Genomic DNA, 21,190 nt, shown 5'->3' on the forward strand with positions numbered 1-21,190 from the left:
CTCTGGTAACCAATTATATGTAGTAGAGAAGGTAGAAAGTCATGAAGAAATGATCCAAATTAGAGAGTCTGAGAAAGGACTGAGGGGGAAAAAAAGACTATTTGAATAAGAGGCATGAGGTCTGGTTGCCATTTATGTGTATACAAGTACTGGGATGGGACTGATAGAGCTTAAACCTCCCGATTTTATTCAGAAAAATGTTACATGTAGTCTGTGAAGTACTCAGCTAGCTTTATTCTCATTCAATATTTTTTATGTGGACTTAACATAAGTATCTATAATGTAGCTCTTGACTTACTGAGCACAGATGAATAATAAATTTGCTTTGCTTTTGCTAATCATCTAGGAGTATAATGCACAGAGCAGATATGATTTCCCCATCACTACCTTTTACTGTTTTCAATAGTATTGTATTTCTGCTTCTATGCATTTTATGGAAATTGTCCATCCATAACAAACAGTCCTAAATAGAAAATTCATAAAATTCATGATTTTCTAATTGGAATATTACTTTTCACGGACTAGGTCCACTTATTTTGTTGATTTTTGTGGTTTATAAAAACAACTCGTGTTTATTGCCCAAAATTCATGAATAAAATTATAAAGATGAAACTATATAGTGTAGTCTTTACCTCCCTTTAATGTAACCACTGTTTATGGTGTTGTATATCTGTCTGCGTTTTCTATATATAAAATTTTTTACAAAGTAGATTTGAATTACATTTGCTATTTTGTAACTTAATTTTTCCACACAACAATTTTTCTATCCCTTACTAATGCACATTTATATTATATACAATTATTGATTGGCTTAAACAGTACTGCAACACACATGTTGCACATTTGTCTTTGTGTTTTTATTCAATCATTTCCTTACAGTAGTGGAAGTAGAATTTGGGAGCCAAAGATACATACTTTATATGGATCTTGATGTATATTTGTTTACTTTGTTTAAAATATTACTAATGGTATCTAAGAGTGGGAAGGCTGTTTAAAAAGTAGTAAAATTATATAATTTTCTGCCATTAAATAACTTTCGGGTATAAAATTAAGATCTAACCAAATTATCACTTTCTCATCAAAAAACAATTCCATTTTCTCATGGAAAAATAATTCTATTTTGTGGAAGTGTGTATTCAGAAAGAATAGAAAAGTGGTGAAAAGTGGGATGAATCAAATTGTACTGAACATGACACAGGAAAACACCATCTAGCCTTAAAATTTTTTAAGTAGTCACAATGATCATATCATAGAATAAAATGAAAGAAATTTGTGAGTAGGATTCAATATGTAATTAATTATGGAAAATAGATACGCTGAAAGATAATGGCTGTCCTATTGACTGCTTTCGTATACTTAGCAGTTATTTGAATAAATGATAAAAATGTGGTTACCATTAATAAGTTGTTTATAAACTCTTTGTATGAACAGTATATTTTCTCTCTCCAAATCCTGAACTCAAAATCTGCTCACATATTTTTTGGGGGCAAGTGAAGTGAACACTGGAATTTGAACTCACTTTGCATTGACTCTTGGTTTACAGAAATGGCTGTAGAGACACTACTTAACTATCAGAGGAATCAGAATCAGTGTAATATACCTTGGGCACATAATTATCCCACTTATAAATAAGAGGAGACATTTGACCAGGTCTATTACTTTAGTTGATCTGCATTAATGTGACTTTAAAAATTGACAGCTTTTCTAGTGCCAAGGTGGTACTAGACTTATCAGGGGATCACTTCTTAAATTATATAAATGTCTAACCACTATGCTGTAGACCTGAAATTAATCCAAAATAATACTGAATGTTAACTGTAACTGAAAAAATTTAAAACGGGAGGAAGGTGAAAAAAACTGGCAGCTTCTTATTCGTATTAGGCAAGTGTCCCAATGATCATTTTGATTCTTACCTAAGATCTCTAAGGTGTTAAGCTTTATAACATCTCACTTCTTTTTTGTCCTCTTCTTCACCATCACTCAGTTCAGCTACAGTAGAGGTTATAATTTAAATGAAATGCTCATTCATTATATATAAACCAGAGTCTCCCACTATTCTGCAGTGGCTGCGGTCTGGAGTACCTCTTCATCACAGTAGTCTTTGGGGAATCTGTGCTTCTTTTGGTGGAAGTGCTCATTATTTCCATCTTGAGCATTATCTTCCAGGCAAAAATATGATGAATAACAGACAAAGGCACCCATTCTCTTTCAGTTGGATGCCTAGGGAGAAACTAGATCACTGTAAGGACCATTTACTAAATCCTGCTTGCAATCCAGGATAAATTGTGACCCAATGTATTTATATCCTGGAAAAGTCAAATCCATCATAGTTGAGAAAAAAGGTTCTTTCTTTTAAATGCGAAATGTATTTTTTTAAACCTTGAAATAATAGATGTTTTGAATGTGTTTCTTTAAAGCGTAGTTCTAGGATTTCAGTTACCTGATAATTGCATAGCTAGTCCATCTTAAAAAGCAAACTAACAAAAATTATTCTCTGTTCAAAATTTTAAAAGGATGATGAGTGAAGTAACTTAACATGGATAACAGTTGAGTCAGGTTTTAGGACATTTATCAAGTACTTCGGTTTAATTATATAATATGTTTTGAGGTGATATTCAAATAGAATGGCTTCATTAAATATAGCACATATATTTAAGATTATAGGGTCATTTGGAACACATTTTCAATAGCTGCTGCATTGGAGTAGTATTACCCTGTCATTTTTTATTCTATCTTATATAGCATGGTAAAAGGTTTATTTTATTGATGCTATCTTCCATGCATCAAAATGCTGCCTTGGTGTGTCAGTATCAGCTATTAGTAGTATAATGTCAGTCTGATTTAGAGACACTTGTACCATGTATCTCTAAAAGATGGTGATGAGAAAGCATGTGGTGTAGTTTGTAAGGTCAAGACATAGCCAAATCCTTGTTTTCAGCCATGCAGATTGTTAAATTGTATTTGTGAACTGAGTTTGGATCTAGACCTTGCGCAGCATTAATGATGATGTAATTTCTTTAAATTCTAAATTATTCCATTGGTAGGATACCGTTTTAGTCTCTGCTTTGAGGTGGTAAATGTCCATTAGGTTATCTCATAATGATATGGACTCTAATGCAATAACATGGTTAATCAACTCAAAGATAAAATTTATTTCTTGAGTATATATCTCCTGAAAATTGATAGGATGGTACACCAATTATGTGATTTTCTTTTCTTTTCATTTTTTTTTACTAATCTTATTAAAGGGGGAGAACATTAAATCTTTGAATACTGTACCTCAATTTTATTGTAATGATTTTGCTGGTTACCAGGTGGGGTGGCAGTTGAAAAATTTGGTGAATGCACTACGAGAGGACCCGAGTGGTGTTATCTTAACTTTGAAAAAGCGACCTCAGAGCATGCTTACCTCAGCACCAGCTTTACTGAAAAATATGAGATGGAAGCCCCTTGCTCTGCAGGTAATGAAGCTTAATCATAAGTCATACACCATCATTTTAGCCATAGATTATCTCAATAATGCTTCTTTATTGTGCCTCATCTCAGCAGCATATGGATTAACCTTGTATGCTTTTGAAAATTTGTTTGTGAAATGATCTCTTCACAGCTTATCCTAATAGGCCTAATTGCAATGAAATATGAAAGTTTCTATAAAACCCAAATGATAAAGAACTCTGCCTTAATTTGTAAACATTTAAAAACACAATTCCAAAAACAACCCACAAGTTATTTCAAGCCAAAATATGGATAGAAATGAAAATGAAAGGTTTCATTTTTGATATAATCTTCAAAGTTTAACTCACATACACTTCCTGAAGAAACTAGATGATAGTTTATAGAATTATTTTAAATCAGGTTATAAGATAGTAATAGTTATTTATGAGTAGGTAAAGGAACTTTTAGATAGCAATTAAAATGTACCTACTGTATTCCTCCTGACTGATCATTTTCCTCTTTTCCACCCTCTAGGGTGGCAAAAATAGGGAAATTGCTGCATTAGAATTTTTACATTTTTCTTCAGCATGAAACATCACTCTAAAATATTCCTCTAGATGTTGATAAATTATATTCATTAAGAAGCAGAGTTATCTAGGAAATTATAAAAATAAGTTTTTGATTGATGAAAGACAAGGAAGCACTACATTTTTTTCCACTTCAGTCAGGATATAATTTTTAAACACATCATAGAAGAAATTTTTGTCCTTCATAAAATCTGCATTTTAAAAAATAGGAGACTATTATCGTTCTTAGAAATCTAATTTTTAAAAATTTAAATTGCCCATTGAACTAGAACACTGCCCGTTGTTCAGATTAAAAAGAAAACCGATATATGAAAATGACATTTTCATCACTGCTATGCCAATTGATATTAAGTTCTATATTAGTACCTTATACCGTTCTTAGATTTTTTTTCCCCGTAAAATCTGAAATTCTCCATTGCACATGAATGGCCTTATAGATTATAATGACTTCTCATTATTGACTTCTCATTATTTAAAACTTTACTATTTGTTGGCCTCAAAGTTACATTATACCTAAATAACATAAAAACATACAAAATATTCTAATATTAAGGTCTTTAAATTTTTAATGTGAATCTCTCTAATTTTCAAATGAATATGTGTAAAACTGTATTGATATGTCCAAATACATCTGACTTGCAATATATGTTTATTATCAAAGATTTTTAATGCTCATTAAAATTCAGAGTTCAATGTTCAACTCATTAAGTCATAGATTAACAGATCAGACTTTCCCATCACATCATTTTATTTTCTTGCTGCATTATAAGTTGCTTTGTTGTTCCACTCTGTAGTTTTCTATTGACATGTCTTCCTTAAAGATCCTTCTTCAAAGTCTGAGAGGTGGGTACCCTGAAGAGGAGGCCCACACTTTTCAGCCATTAGGTTTTCTTCTCTATATATGTGTAGTTAAATTTAACAATTTCTCTCTAGCCTCTTCTATTTCATATTGAACACCGAAAAAAAACAACTGCTAGTTTCTTGTTGATCCATGAACTCTGAAGGAATATCTCTAGAAAATAAATTGCTAATTTAGTCCCCTTTTAGATTCTTTTCCACAAGCACAAACTGGAGCATTAAGGTAATGACAATATCTAGTTATGAATTAGTTTTATATAAAATGCCAAACTAATGGAAAGACCAACGTTTCTTTTTTGCTGCATATGCATTTGGTGTGTATATTCAAAGCTAGAGAATAAAGACTTCAATTTTTTAAATGACCTCACATCATTCTTTAATTAGAATGTAATTATAATAGATTGTTAAGGCACTGTTTTTAGGTCCATTCCCAAATGCCAAGAAATGTGCCTCATCAGATCACTAATTATATTTTTTCTCATTGCCTATTCAGTTACTCTGAGTATATTTGTAAATTTACTTTTTCAGAACGCTGAAATAAGATAAAAGAAAATCAGCATTTATATAAGTGCTTGTATATATCGACATTTCTGTAAATTTGTTATTTCACCTGAATTTAGTTTACCTGAACATATTGCCCAAGCTCAACGCCTTAATAGATAAACACTACTATGGGGAGAACCTGCTTTCAACTTCTTTGAAAATTGCCTCAGTGGTTAACTTTTTACAGAGCAAAAGGAAAAGTATTCATTTTAATTAAATCCTCCCTAGTGGTGGTAAAACAAGATCTTAGGAGTAAGGACAATGGATAAGTCCTCTAACATATAGCACCACCACCACCAAATCTCCCTGGAACCTATTTTGAAGACCTGAAATTGTACCATTACAGAGTTCTTTCTTGACCTTAAGGCTTTAGCCTGTGCTAAAATACAAAGATGCTGGAAGCATAATGGAAACATATCTGGTCAGAATTTTTATAGCATGTATATTTTGATACAAGCAAAGATGGACAAAACCTGAGGGTACCAGGATCTGGAGATTGAAGGTAGACTGCCCCCTCAGGGGGAAAAGTTAAAGAAATAGTGGGATGAGAAAATCTTGCAGGTAGTTTTGGATTCTTTTGTGACTTTGCCTAAGTCCACGTCTTTTTCCTAGTGGCTAAGAATGTGAAACATAAGTGCTTAATGTAGTAACAATCCGCTCTGCAGACACAAGCACCATTCTTATTGTATTCTTGCTTCTGGTATGTGTACAAATACAATGCAGCTAAAATGCCCATTGACTCACCTAAATATAAATCTCCAGTGTTCAAACCTGAAGAATTGGACATTAGGTCATTTCTTTTTTCATAGGGTATACCAATAGTCTAATAATTATTTAAAGTAGAGGTTACAAAAAGAAACAATCTGTGGCATTTATTTAATTCAATATGTTTATTTCAACTTTTTCTTATACTGTACTGGGTTTAATTTATCTGCTAGCATTTTCTGATAAAATATGGCAATGTTTGTGTAGTGTGGAGGTGCACACTAATACCTGTATTTTAAAAAACAACGTTATTCTAACATAAGGAATTATTATTTTTTAAACTAATAAGGAAATAATTTGTACCTATACAAATAAAACATAACCCATCTATCCTAAGGTAGAAGATTGTGGAATCCACATGTTTTTTGATGAAAGAAGTTTTATCTCTAAAAATATTTTAAAGGGTAGTGACTTCTATTATTAATCAACTGCGATGATGAATTTTGATTTGGGATTTCTTATGAAAATCATGAAATTATAGCCAAATAAACAAAAGCATACAGTTTGGCTTTATGCCCATGGAGCAATTTCATTAGTACATTTCATGAAATTTGGCAGTTCTTGTTAAATTCGTGATTTCTCAAACATTTTGCAATTGAACTGAAATATACCTTGGTCAAATACTACAAGCAGATTTAATTTGGAATTGAATTCTGTTGTCATCTGCACCCATTTATAAATAGTAGAGATGTTTTACCTGAGACAGACTCTTTTATCCTAAGAAAGCAAACCAAGTATTCCCTGCTTTCCGAGAGCTGTTTTTAAAAATATGTCCTTAGTGGCCCCCTCCCCTAATGTCCTGGATTTTTGTAAGCACAGTGATTGCTTATGGTTCAGTTCTTCCAATTCAATGAAAAAATCCCAGGGGACTATGGATAAACCTCCAGGTATATTTTTTTGATGTTTGTAGTTTTAAATTAGTGTGGGTAGGTCATGGGCATGCATGGGCAGTGTCATTTTTTTCTTAAAAGAGATGTATGGGAGAATTAGCTGGACACTGACAAGAATGTTGATTGAAATCACTGGGAATCAACAATTTTTAAAATCATTTAAGAACCCAGTTTTTTGGGTTGTTTTTTTTTTTTTGTAAGAATGCATTGGAAATGATCATTAAAATCAATGATGGAATTCAACATACTGATAGAGGTTTTATTAAACACATTTTTATATAAAATAACATCAAGCAGTATCATTAGACTTATGTTCCTAAACTGTATTCTAATCCATTAATCTTATATTGATGTGATCGTTTCTTGTGTGGTTTTGTGCTTTTCCTTTAAAATTTTATTGCTTAGTATTACCTTGATGCCATTTTTACAGAATATTTAACTTTGAGCAGGAAAATAAATGGAAAGCAAATAGTCATAGCAGTTGATTTTGTCTATCAACTGGTGTAACAACTGAAAAACAGTACTTGGTTATGTTACATTTTAAATACATACAGGTATGAATGGTTGAAGTCATTCTGTAAAAAAAAGCATAAGCAATAATAAAGTTTATTAATATTTTAATATCAAAGTTATGGTTGGGGTGACTGAAAAAACCATTAGTAGCAAAGTGCATGTTTCTGAGAGCTTTGTTTTACAGCATGTTTTTAAGAGAAAGATAACAATATTAGGTATGGCACTAGAGAAGAAAATAAATTTTAACTAAAAATATAATTGTGCTGACTGGAAGGCAGAAACAGTTATATGTTTTTCATGCTCACATTAGTAAAAAGCTGCAAGCAATTGTCACATCCAATTTTTGTTAACCAATGTTGAAGCAAATTAATTACGGTATCTGAATCATATTTGTGCTTTTCAGCCAAATGCTTTTAAAATGTTAACACTGACTACAAAAAATCTAAAATGAAAATAATCTAAATAAAATATTTTTAGTTTCTTTATCCTTTAGTTTCAACCCATTCTTTCTTTAGTTGATACCCTAAAAATGATGTTTACTGTAATTTGAAAAAAATTGGAAGTCCAGTTTTAATGTTGCAGTATTAACTATGCCAGTAAGACTGGACAGCAAAAAAGAATAAATACACTAGTCGTAGTGCAATGTACAAATTTTGATGATTCAGTGGAAAAAGCCATTTTGTAGTGTGACTCTAAAGTCCATATTAGTTGTATAATGGGTAACTGTATGCATATCTTATGCACATATGTCTGTATTTTTTAACCTATACAGATATGGTTTCCTGATCAAATCCGTGGTGGGAAAAAAATGTTTGTTTTCTTGGTAGTATGATAGGAAAGGGAAGATTACATGCTTATAAAAGAAGATTCTTTTGTATTTATAAATTTGTATTCTAGAAAAAGCTGTGAAAAAACAGAGTGGGAGAATTTTGAATACATGCATTTCCCTTAGGTGATTTTCAAATAATTTACTACTTAAGAACAACTTACCCAGGAAAAAGTATGCCCGATAAATTTCCAAATTAGATCTAACATTTTTTATATGGTGGAGAAACTTAAAAGATTGTATGCAATGTCTTGCCTACCAAAATTTAGAATATGGAGCATTTGTTTAGATGACTAAGAAGAGAGTTACTAACATAAAGCAATATTCTGGTACTTGTGTTGGGAATTACAATAAAAACGTGTTTGAACTGAGTAAGGACTTGTGTGAATGTTCTGTGCTAGAATAATGGGGTATTGTGATGCATTTGAGTCTGTGCTTATTCCTAAAAGTAAAGTAAATGGCCAGGTTTTATACTTGATGTAATCATTCACATTTCAATGGATATTTTCCCCCTGGAGGGCAAAGTAAGCTCTTTGTGATTTTTGCATTAATTTTAGAGATAACTGCGAAACATGTAATGCATTGTCTTAATCTTTAATGTTGGGGCTGTCTTTATGTCATTCCATTCAAGACTTTCTATAGCTCTATGAAAGCTGGGTCACTAACCAGACAGAGGGACAACCAAACTAAGATATGCTCGCTAAAAGTTGTTCAAATGTAAACGGTTTCAAGTAAAATGTCAACATCGAATGTAGCTTCTTTAGTATTGAAGTTCTTTTCTTATAGTCCTTAAGATATAGGAGTTTCAGAAGTACACTGATATCTCCCAAATGTACTCAGTACCATAGATATGTCATAATTAAGGACACAAGGAAAAGACCTGAGCCATCAGATGATTTAAAGTGAGATTTCAGTGATCCCTTACAAAAGCTGAAAAATTTATTTTACAATAAGCACAATCTTCCAATGCTGTTTAAACTGGATGAGTAGGATATTATCGTTAAAGTCATCACTCACGATTCAGAGGAAGATTTGTGCTATGCCATATTGTGAGATACAATTTGAAAGTATTTATATAGTTCAAACTGACAATATGAAAACTGTATGTATACGTTTTACCTAGTAGATTTCTGAGTCCTGTTGACAGTAGTAATTATCATTAATTGACCTAAGGTTAGAAATGTAATTTTGAAGAGATGCGTGTGATCACTTTATTTAGGATTCATACTTTAAGAAGTGCATACCAGTGCCCCCAGAAATGTATCATAGACTTGTTTTAGAAGAATAATAGCATATATGCAAAAGCATCTTCCCTGTTGAGGCCTCACTGAATCTGTGGAAGGAGAACTTTATGTCACTAGGAACATTTAGATCTGAAACCTAAATATTATGAAAGGCCCTTCCAGGAAATAAATGCCTTTGTATAGAATGCAAAAATGGATCCATGTCATACTTGATTGCATACGATAGTGGATCAAGTCATACTGAAGCTTCATGCTTACTTGAGTAACAAGATGTAGTCTTAAAATACCCTTGTATTTTATCCATAAGTGATGATAGTTCTTAATTCTCTTCCCGTACAGACTTGACCAATATGAGAAAGAATCAAAATGGTAAAATTGAAAGATTACCCATTATTTCTACTTTTTTCCCTAAATTAGAAATTCTTAATGGTACAGTGGTAACTGCTTTTCTTATACTATGTTATGAACAAATAAGTGAAAGTTAGATGTTGCCAAGAGAGAAGCTATCCTTCTGCATTATTATACTCACATATTAAGAAATTGTTTCTGATACTAAGGACACCTTTTTTTGATTTGAAGGAACCTTTATTTGTCACACTCTGTGTATTTTCACAGACTTAAATGGTTATTGGTGGTAAGTGTAATTTTAATGCCACTTGTTACAAATAGGAATTCCTCACTGATAATTTTAGCTAATAGCATCATTTATTCTGGGCTTGATTTAGGCAAATTTTGCCTTTCATTCTATTAATCATTTAATTTTGTACTCTTTCAATTCTTGTACAAACTTAGAAAAAAATTAGGAGATTATAATTTTAAAATATCGCAAAGACTTCCTTTTGGGTTAAATAGCTATTTTCATTTTCCCATGACGCTTTTACTTTACCATGCTTTATTTTTCCATTGCTTAATGTCTATTTTTTCAAATGAGTTTCTCAAGAAGAATGTTTACTTTTTAGTTCAGATTAGCTTGACAAAATAGTACGATTAGTAGACAAAAAATATACTGAATACATTTAATATTTACCATGTGCTTTACTTGGTACAGGGCATACTGATTAGCCAGATTATATCTGTATGATAAACCAGTGGAAATGTTTTCTATGATTTACCAGTTAATAAAATAACTAGCCAGTTGAATTAAACAAGAGGATTGACTAATTTTTTTTCTCTGAAAGAACAAGTTGTTTTTATCAACCAATTCAATTAATTGAACCAGCTGGCACAATCAAACCTGTAATCTGTTTAAACATATTAAAGAGTGTTTTTCTTCTATGTATTTGATAATCTAGCAAATCACGTTAACTGATAACATTAATAGCAACTCCTTGCTGAAAATAGAGATCTAGAAGAAAAGAATAACAATTTGAAGGAAATTGATAATGCTAATATTTAAATTTCCTGGAAGGGGAAAGGCACAAGTACCCTATGTAGACAATCCTGGTTAATAGTCCAGGCAGAATAAAATATTCTGTTGATCCTTACCTTACACGACAGGGGTATTTAAAATATGCTTGTGAACATTGACTACTACTACTACTACTTTTTTCCTTCCTTCCTCTTTGGGGAGGTCAGGGATAGGTACTAACCAAGAAAAATTATCTTTAGTTCTATAGATGGTAAAATGAAAGGAGAAAAGTCTTCAAAAAGAAATAGTGACCATGGAAGAGAAGAAAGAGAATAAAATTTTAAGTTAGATTTTTAAGTACTTATGTTTTTAGAACTTATTTTTAAGTTCACTTGAAGTATTAGGATATTTTAAGAGAGATATTAGCGCATTTAAAAGACATACCAAATACAAGTTTTTCCCTCACAGTGCATCTATTGGCAAGTTTTGGAAAGGAATGTACTGTGTAATGAGTGTTTTCCTTACATTTCTATAATGATGGAATTTTGGTCAAACTTACTGTTCAATGTCATCTGTATTTAATACCAAAATGTCCTGACAGAGTGGAAAATAATTATAGTCACATCAAACAATCATTCATATATATATATATATATATATATATATATATATATATATATATATATATATATATATATATATATGTCTTAATACTTGATCTAAAGAACCCATCATTCAAAGATCTGTTGTAGAGGAATGTAATACATCCCTAGAAAGAATACAAATCTTCATTTCCTCAGGTTTCAGGTGTTCATCTGTACAGGTGATTCCTGATTACCTACATAACTTCAGGAGTTCCCATTACTGTGATTTTTGTTTCTAAAAGACATGCATAGTTTCACTGGATACTATTCCAAAATCAGCATAGGTAAACATAATAGTTTTGACTGCATACTTTCATATCTCAAAATTTCTCAACATGTAAAGTTTCTGACTTTTTCATGCCATATGAGATAGAGTATTATAGAGTCCCAAAATAAATTATCAATTATTTTTCCCTTCCCTCTTTCTTTAATTTCTATTTCACGTAGATTAAAACTTAACCGTCGTTTTGGCGGGATGTGTGATTTCAAGCTATTAAGGTGAGCTGTGTAACATGGGAGGTCAAGAACTGTGAACTGAATTATAAACTACATAGCCTACCCTCGTGACCTACATTGTACATTGTATTTATGCTTGGCTTTTTGAACATATTTTGTTTGTATAAAAGTATTGTCGCAATATAAAATAGTTGTAATATACCATTTTTTGAGTGTCCAGCAATATGTGTTAAAATAATGAAACTGTGGGTCTATATAGATATGCTCAAAGTGTTTTCATACTGGCTAAAATGGCAACATCTTTTCATGTGAAGATACAGTTCATATTGTGGTCATTACTTTTGTGTTTGCGATTGCACTAAAATTCTTATCTTTAATGTTATTGTGTATGTAGCTAATCAGTGAGCTCTGTAAGACAAACATGAAAATTTGTGAATTTTAGCTTCACTTTAGGATAGTTTCTCAAACCACAAGATCATTTCCAAATGCTGTGAAGCTTAGAATTGGGGGTGCTCTTAAGTTAATGCATCCTGATGTATTGTTTAATTTAAAAAAAATATTTAATACTTAAATGCAGGCATGAAAATGAGATCTGTAGATATGGAACTAAAGATTATTTTAGACAATGATAAATGTGTGTGCCTATAAAAGGTGAAATTATTGTGTCACACTAATCACCATATTTTTGAAGATGTACCATAAAATGACTTTGAGAAGACAGTTAGTTGTGTTTATATTTATAGAAAAAAGTACATTTTCCTAGAAAATACTCTCTCATATTGGCCTTTCATACTCCATTTATGTAACCTTTCTGAAAATCTGTGACATTCTGCTAACTTAGGAGTATGGTGTATCTTTTCTGGGAAAAGGTCTGAAATATCTTTCTTGTATATCAGTCAGGATGTGAGTGAACTAATTCTTTTGGAAGTTACTCCTTATTGTCTTTCTTTCAAAGGCGGGATTCTAACAGAGCAAATTTAATTTAAATAAGTTTCTGACGTTGAGATAAATCTTCCCATTATGAAACACTGCATGGTACTGTGTAAACAGCTTTTACATGGTAATACCATAGAATAAGGTGAGTTGGGAACTAAGTGGAAACCTCTGAAGTAATAAATTATTTGTTTGTTGGAGATTCAAAAGAATATCCATATGCTAAATAACCACGCGCTTCTTAATTTCAGCCAAGTTCAAAAATTTTGCAGAAATAGATCATTTTAAAATGATAACTATGTGTCGTTGTTGTTGTTTTGTGTGTTGTTTGTGTGCGTATGTATTTTCTTTTTCATTTTAACCAGCCTCTTATACCTAGAAGTCCCACAAGCAGCGTTGCCACGCCTTCCAGCACCATCAGTACACCCACCAAAAGAGACAGTTCTGCCCTCCAGGATCTCTACATTCCCCCTCCTCCTGCAGAACCATATATTCCCAGGTATAAAACTAACTCTCTTGTTGTTCTAGGCAGCTTCTAGGCAAAGACTAACCTAACTGCATGTAAACTGTGAAACAAATTCTCAAGGAACACCTTGAATAGTTTCTCAGTTGGGAATTCTGAACACATTCTGGAAAATCATTGCATTATAGGAATATACTTTGGTTAGTAATAATAACTAATATGTATGAAACACTTGCTATGCATAAATAACTTATAAACAACTCATAATAGGAAAGAATAGTAAAGTGACACTATATAACAATTAGGATTATTTTAAGAAGTGAAAAACAGGTGAGGCTCTTTGGTGAAGAAGCCCCTGGAAATCTCAGGTTCCTTTGAAGCATTTCATACTTTTTTTCTAAAAGAGAAAGTTATTGATAACTCTTATGCCTTCGTAAATGTATGTAATGAGGGAGTTTTTGGTTTTCTGGGTGATGATAAGGGAGAATGTGGTTTTTCCCCCACATATTTCTGTATCTACAATTTTCACTTGATTTAGTTCATTAATGTTTCTTTCAAAAAGTAGAGAGGGTTTGCAAGAGAATGAGCCGCCTTGAAAATCTATTTTCTAGATTTTTTGAGACTGTATCTCCATTTCATTTGCAGATTCTCATTTGAAATTCCTGGCAGGTGTGGAAGAATAGAACTTGGTACTGTAATACATTCTGTCCAAAAGCATTCTGATATCCAGCCTTCTGAAATACAAAAATTATGGAAAAGGGCCAGCACTAAATGGGGATAATTGATATCAATTACAAGGAATTTGATTCAGTTTTTAAGTTAGTTGTACAGTCATTCCAAAACAGTAATTTAATGTGTCTTGTTTTCAAGTCATACGTAATATTAAATTTCTTCAGTATGTAAAAGAACTGAAATTCCTTGTTTTTATTAGTTTTCATTATGTTTTACTTTAATATACTTAATGTTTTGTTCTATTAAATATGATGGTACTGGCATTTTACAATCTAAATGCTACATGACACATGGCATGTCTACAAATACTGTGTTGTCACCTGGTAATAAAACTACAGTCAGTTTTATAAACATTTTAATTCTTATTTTTGAGAATTAAATATAGCTGGGGGAAAGTGGTTTATGAGAAGATATAATTTACTAAGTTGGCATTTCACAAATATTTCTAATATATAATTTACAGTCTTATATTAAATGTACAATCAGATGTACAAATGCATCTGGTATTCTAGAAAAGCACAAGTTGCATTTTTTTTATCTTTTTGGTCTTTTTTATTAGTTTCAGGTGCACAAAACAAAGTAATAGTTAAACATTTTATCATTTATATCCCTCACACTGTGTCAACCCCCCTCCCCCCATCCTCTGACATCGCACACAGCCATTACATTTCCACTATCTCTATTCCTAATGCTGTACTCCGCTTCTTGTAACTATACACATAGCACACACACACACACACACACACACACACACATATATAGTCAGACAGAGAAAGACAAATACCATATGATCTCACAAGTTGCATTTTAATTCTATTAAGATAGCAACAGACTTTTCCCAGTACTTCTGTGTGAGGAGCAATGAAGCATGTGTGTTTCAAATAGGAGGTCACTCACTTTTTGGTTTCTTTTCAGTTTAATTGGAAAGATTTTTGTTTTAGTGCAAATGGTTAAGAAACATCAAAATATTTTTATCAAATCTCTGCAGTTTTTTTAATGTTCTTTCCTTTTCTCTTGGGTATAGAGGAACTTGTTAAAAAGAAAGTGTTTCCTAGACAGAAAGTATTTAAAATACATTTCAGAAGACAAAAAAGTAAAATGATTCAGTTCTGTCCTCTGAGGGTGGTACAGATACGATTAAGGCAATATACTGAAATCAATAAACAGCTTGAACATGATATTAAAAAACATTAGAGAATGTGAGATGTTGAAGTATCAACGTAGTGGTACTTGTTTTGTCAGTATTGTTTGAAAGCTCCATACTTTTCAGTAAAATTCAATAGTTTGTATTATCTTACTTTAATTGATTCTTAGTCGAGTGTGTAATTTAACAGAATATTCTAAACATATTTTCAGTCAAATTATTAGTTACCTAGCCACACAGTCATTTGATATAGCACAATCAGAACAATCCATGCATCAAAGTTCCTTTGTATAAATTGTCTACATTTTCTGGTTTGACTTGAAGTTATATTCATAAAGGTTTTTGCAGTTGTCATTCTTTTTATAGATATATCCTTGGCACTTTTTTTTCCATTTTCTCATTTTGCTTATGAATATGTTCACCTAATTTAATTCACCTGAAGATTTCTTTCTTTCCTATATTAAAATTTTTTTGTTTATATAGGATAGGCATTTTGGTGTTAATTTGAATTATAAATAAAAACTTTCTCATCTTAAAATTAAAAAAACCTTAAAAATTGTAGGGCTAGTTGTCAAATTAGGTAGAATTCTTTTTCATGTGATTACAATTTTTGAACACATTTATTCCAGAAAAAAGTGTGGTTGCAAAAGTGCATTTTGCTCTAAAAGAGAAAACACTCACGTATGTTGAGTAAAATGTAGTCAGTTTTTATTATATATCTTATGTCTTTTATTATATATCTTATACAGTTTCATTTTCGTAGTCTATAGTGCATTTTTATAGTTAACCAAATTTATTTTCTGTGATGAAAATCAAGAATTTGTAGGTGTTTGCACAGCTATGAAGTTTAAGCATTAATTTCTCTTATTAATTTTACTGTGAGTTGTTAAATATAAAGAAAGTCCACTAAAGCAGTACTCCTAACTTTTCATTTGTTCCCTTAAATCCATTTTAGAACAAAAATGTAGATTTATTACATACATATATAAATATATAACATTATGAAAAGTTTTTTTAATCTTTACAGCAGAATGAATTAATACATTCAGTTATTCAGGGGCTAATGGTGTGAATACATACACACACAGGCACCACTTATGTATACTCGTACATGTATCAATTCATTTTACTGCAACGTTTGGTTTTGGTTTGTATTTTTCTTAATACAACTTTATTGAGTGAATTATATATAGATATGTTTAATAAATCTTCCTTGTTGGCATAAGGCCCCTCTTTCATATCATTTTAGAGTAAGCAATACCAACCCTTGCAACTGTCTGCCCCAGGGTGTGCCCGTATAAATAGAGCATGGTGAGTTAACTAGGGCCAGATCACCCTGTGACCTCAGGTGCATTAACATTTACGAGTATGTCACAGGCCAAATAGAAAAGTCTGCCCACATATAGGTAGGCATAACCTTACTCCAGGGCCCCGAGTTGGTTAGGGCTGTTTCCAAGCTAATTGCAGTATCAATTTTTGGGTTGTTTTGTTTTGGGGTTTTTTTGATAGAGGACTAACAGTAACAAAAAGCACCAGGCAATTTGTTCAGGAAAAGTTTTTAGCCAGCTGAACAGAACATTCTGCCTGGATTTTATATTTATTTTCTTGAATTTGCCTAAGAACTAGGTATATAGTTACAGTTTGGTAAGAAGCAAAACTTTACTTTTTAAAAAAGAGTGAATGACAATATAAATGGCAACCTCACCTTGTGATGAGTTAAATACATAAAGCTTGCTGATTCAGTCAGTCTTGAGAATATTATTTACTACTTTCTACATATTTCAAAGACTAGGGATATAGTTCTCTTCATTTGGACAAACCTAATCTAGACATTTGCATACGGATATAAAAATATGGTATACTGTAGTACAGAAATATAGTATTTTGCTGAACTGAAACTCATATTTCAGAATTAACATTAGATTTATAAGCTCATCGCCATCTTAGAAGATGCTATATGTCAATTAAAAATTTGTTCTATTTATCTGTCTGGTTGTAATTCAATTTATTCTGTTGATTTAAGATTTCAAGTCTTGCCACTTGACATAAAATTAAATTTTTATCTGGTTTGATAGCATTCATGACACGCTTTAGGGGAGAACTAGAAACAATTAGGAACCAGGAAGAAATAAAATTAATAATCCACAAGGGAAGAAACGTTGCATTTACATTCATAGTCCTATTCTAAAAGACAAGGTGTTCTAACAAAAATTTCATAGCTAGTCAGTGAAACATAAAATAAACAAGGTTCAATAAAACCAATCCTAAATGGACTATTTCTACTAAAATATCACTCATTATGGGCCAAATCACCTGGGCTGTGTGATTAATACTATGTGTGAATAAGTTTTAGGAATCCTATAGTGTAGTAGAGATCTTTCTCTTTAGAATCCAAGAGAAGAAAAACCAACTTGCCATTATTTTAAATCTAATTCTTAAACTCCATATTTTATCAGGTTTCTCCACTCTCTCTAATAGAAATGTTGCTGATGTGTGATGAAATTTTGATATGTCCATTTAGAATGAGTTCTGTGAATATATATTTTTACTTATAATTGAGATACATAGAGTTTAAATACTGAGAGTGATTCTTTTCATTATGTTTTATTTTAAATTAATAACAAGCTGTTTGACATTCTTACAGTATCAGTTTATACAGTGCTGATTCCATTCTTAAGACCACAGTACCCTTACAGAGTTGTTATCATAGTTCTTAAACACATCTTTGTTTTTAAGCAGTGCAAATATTACGATGAATCAGTTAGGTAAACTAGCGAAAGAAAGGTATATTGTTAACATTCACCTACTGTCTTGAGCACTAAAAGCAACTTTTGTGCTAAGATGATTTCCTTTCTATGTCATAGTGCAGTGAAAATGGACTAGAGCAGGAGTTAAAAGATCAATGACCCATGTCTAGCTGTGTCATTTATTAGCTGTGTGACCTTTAGGCAACTCATTTAACCACTCTGAGCCTCAGCAATTTTTTTCTTCAGAATAGGAATAGTTAAAAATTGCCCTATAAACATTAAAGTTTGGAAAGATCAGAAGACATATTATATGGTAAGGATATCATTTCTATTTTAAACCCTCTACCATTTTACCACCCTAACATTTTCCTGCATCCTTTTCCTTTCCCTTTTCTTTAGGGATGAAAAAGGAAATCTTCCTTGTGAAGACCTAAGAGGACATATGGTGGGCAAGCCAGTGCATAAGGGGTCTGAATCACCAAATTCTTTTCTGGATCAGGAATATCGAAAGAGGTTTAATATTGTCGAGGAAGATACTGTCTTGTATTGCTACGAATATGAAAAAGGAAGATCAAGTAGTCAAGGAAGACGAGAAAGCACCCCAACTTACGGTAAGAGTTCTTATGTTGGTATAAGAACATGTCTGGCATGAGACTCTCAATTTCTTTTCATAGGCTTTTGAATTATGAAAATAAATTGATAGCTTTTGTATTTTTGGAATTGATCTGTGTGTATCATGTGCTTCTAAGTGGAATCTCAACAATGTGAGGCCTGACATTAAAAATTATTCTAAATTTTCCACAGGTAAGCAAGAACAGTAGGTAGCATTGTCGTTCATTAAAGGTTTATGGAAACCTTTTTGAATCACGTGTAATTTTTTGTATGTCAGATGTTGCCAAATTGGAATAATTCAAGGGTGTTTTTCCTTTTTTAAAATGAAAACTTATTGTTAACATGACTTATTTAAAGTAGAATTACATCCTTACACCTCAGGGATTACAAAAAAAATCTTTAGATAGACTTTTCTGGAGAAAAACCTCATATCAATTTTTATGTTTTTTAGGAAGCTGCAAAATTTGAGTAGGAGTGGATTTTAAATAGGAAGGATGTACCATGTTTAAAACAAAGACAGGTCCAAAGTTACCATCCCTAGGGTTTTTTTATCTTTGACTCCTGTTTTTCCATGCATGACCAAGAAAGTAACCCAGTCAACAAACACTTAAAATTGATATAGTATATCCAACAGATTGGCAGATAAAGTTGCCTAAACTTAAAGTACTAAAAACGTATAGTCCAATTGCAAGAACGAACGGATTTCATTGGAAGTCTGTGCTCCTCCCTTTCCAGTTTTCAAAGTAATCATTTTTAGTTAGGAACTTATATTTTGGGAAGGGCAGGGTGCTTTCTGATTAATCCAGACTTGATGAGTGGCAGCTAAGCAGAAGGAAAGTTGTTTTTAACATTCCCTTTCCACCTATCCCCCTTATTTGTCCACCATGGCCATATGCCTCCCTCCTGTGGTCCCAAAAGATTGGTCATTATGTACTTTAATACACATGCTTTCTTTCCTTTCAGCTCTTTAATAATAATCATGTTTTCTTCGAAATTATCCTAAGGAATAGAAATCATACTTATCTTACTTGTGTTATTCTCTGTATGTGTGCTCTTCCATCATAAGAATAAGCAATGATATTTTTTAGCATAGCCCCTCAATTATACTACTCTGGTGGCACTTATTTTGAACTGTCATAACTTGAACATATTTGCACCTTTACTTTTCTCCCCTATTGTAAACCTCTGCAGTAAAAAAGCCTGCCATCTTTGTTACCCCTACTTCTGCCCCACCACATAATATTTTTATTTTTATTCATTCATTCCACAAGTACTTATTGACTGTTATTAGATAGTCAGTAGTGTATATCAACTCTTCTTTTTTATGTGCCAGTATTTTCTGGCTATTTTCTACTTCTGTTGAAGTAGATAAGAATGTTTAATTCAAGGATAAATTATAATCACCAGATGAAGTTGATTACTGATAGCTTTATAAAACATATGTTTACTAGGTTCTTACTTGAATGGCTATGAATTTTTAGTCCCGTCAGACTACAGTTTAAAGCACCTAGTTCCATCATGTTCCACAAATCATATTTCTCCCAATAAAATAGAATACTGTTTAAATTTAAGAAAATATAGATATCCTGTAGATAGTTCATATATTTTTGTAAACATCGTAGGAGCAAAGAAATGTACATAGGCTTAAAAGGGGATAAGTAAGTAAAAAAAAAAAGTAGTTGTTTTACTTTTGATCCTGAAAGTTTTTCTTTTAAACTTTTGAAACTAAAATGTAATCTTAACCTTCAATGGAGATACTTATACTTCAGTGGAGATTCCCTGGCACAACCTGAAGGTCGTTCCAGGTAACTAACAGTTTAATGTATTTACCTTTTTAAAAATCAGATCTTCAGTAATAAAATCTACCTGTCACATGAATTTGTGGCCATAATTTTCCCAAAGATTAACTCATTTGTTAACTCAGCTGATTTTTGTTGTATACATAAAATCAGCCAGGCACTGGGGATGCGAAGATGAATAAAACCTAAATCCTCCCGGAAGGTAGTCATAACCCAGAGGGAAGAAACAAACAGAGATGCATTGCTGTCACTTTAGGTGAGTAGGGATGTGCAAACAACGTACTGCAGTAGCCCAGGAGCTGAAGCCCAGTCTGCCTGGGAAATCACATAACTAAAAGTGACCTTTATACTGAATTTTAAATGATGGATAGTTATCATCTGGGGTTTCCCACCAAATACGTGGCACCTTCTCAAACCTAGGTCTGCTATCTGAAGGTTCATATAAGTCTCTCAGCCCAGACTTTAAAGGCCCCGATACAAATTACCTCAAACCTTCATAAGCAATAATTGATGGCAACTTCTTTAACTTATAAAATGATCCCATTACATGGACTCCCAAGTGTGACAATATTCTCTTGGATTTAAAATTAATAATAATGAAAATACATGATCCTGCTGAAATATATTGCAACAAAACCTAAAGTACCAAAA

At 32.0% G+C, this 21,190-nt stretch overlaps 1 protein-coding gene across 7 annotated transcripts in view; it reads left to right on the top strand.

Moving 5' to 3' along the window:
- Window positions 1–21,190, top strand: part of CNKSR2 (connector enhancer of kinase suppressor of Ras 2) — a 284,901-nt gene that overhangs the window by 152,989 nt on the left and 110,722 nt on the right. For 4 of the 7 annotated variants that reach the window (XM_019755415.2, XM_019755416.2, XM_074324053.1 and 1 more), the window contains exons 9-10: window positions 13,408–13,541; window positions 18,528–18,739. In XM_019755415.2, coding sequence (XP_019610974.1) covers window positions 13,408–13,541; window positions 18,528–18,739 — 346 coding nt within the window. Of the gene's footprint in view, window positions 1–3,314; window positions 3,462–13,407; window positions 13,542–18,527; window positions 18,740–21,190 lie in introns of all 7 variants that reach the window. The other 3 variants (XM_019755412.2, XM_019755413.2, XM_074324052.1) reach the window with 1 other exon arrangement.

This window comes from Rhinolophus sinicus, chromosome X, assembly GCF_036562045.2.
Source record: "Rhinolophus sinicus isolate RSC01 chromosome X, ASM3656204v1, whole genome shotgun sequence".
NCBI lineage: Eukaryota > Metazoa > Chordata > Mammalia > Chiroptera > Rhinolophidae > Rhinolophus > Rhinolophus sinicus.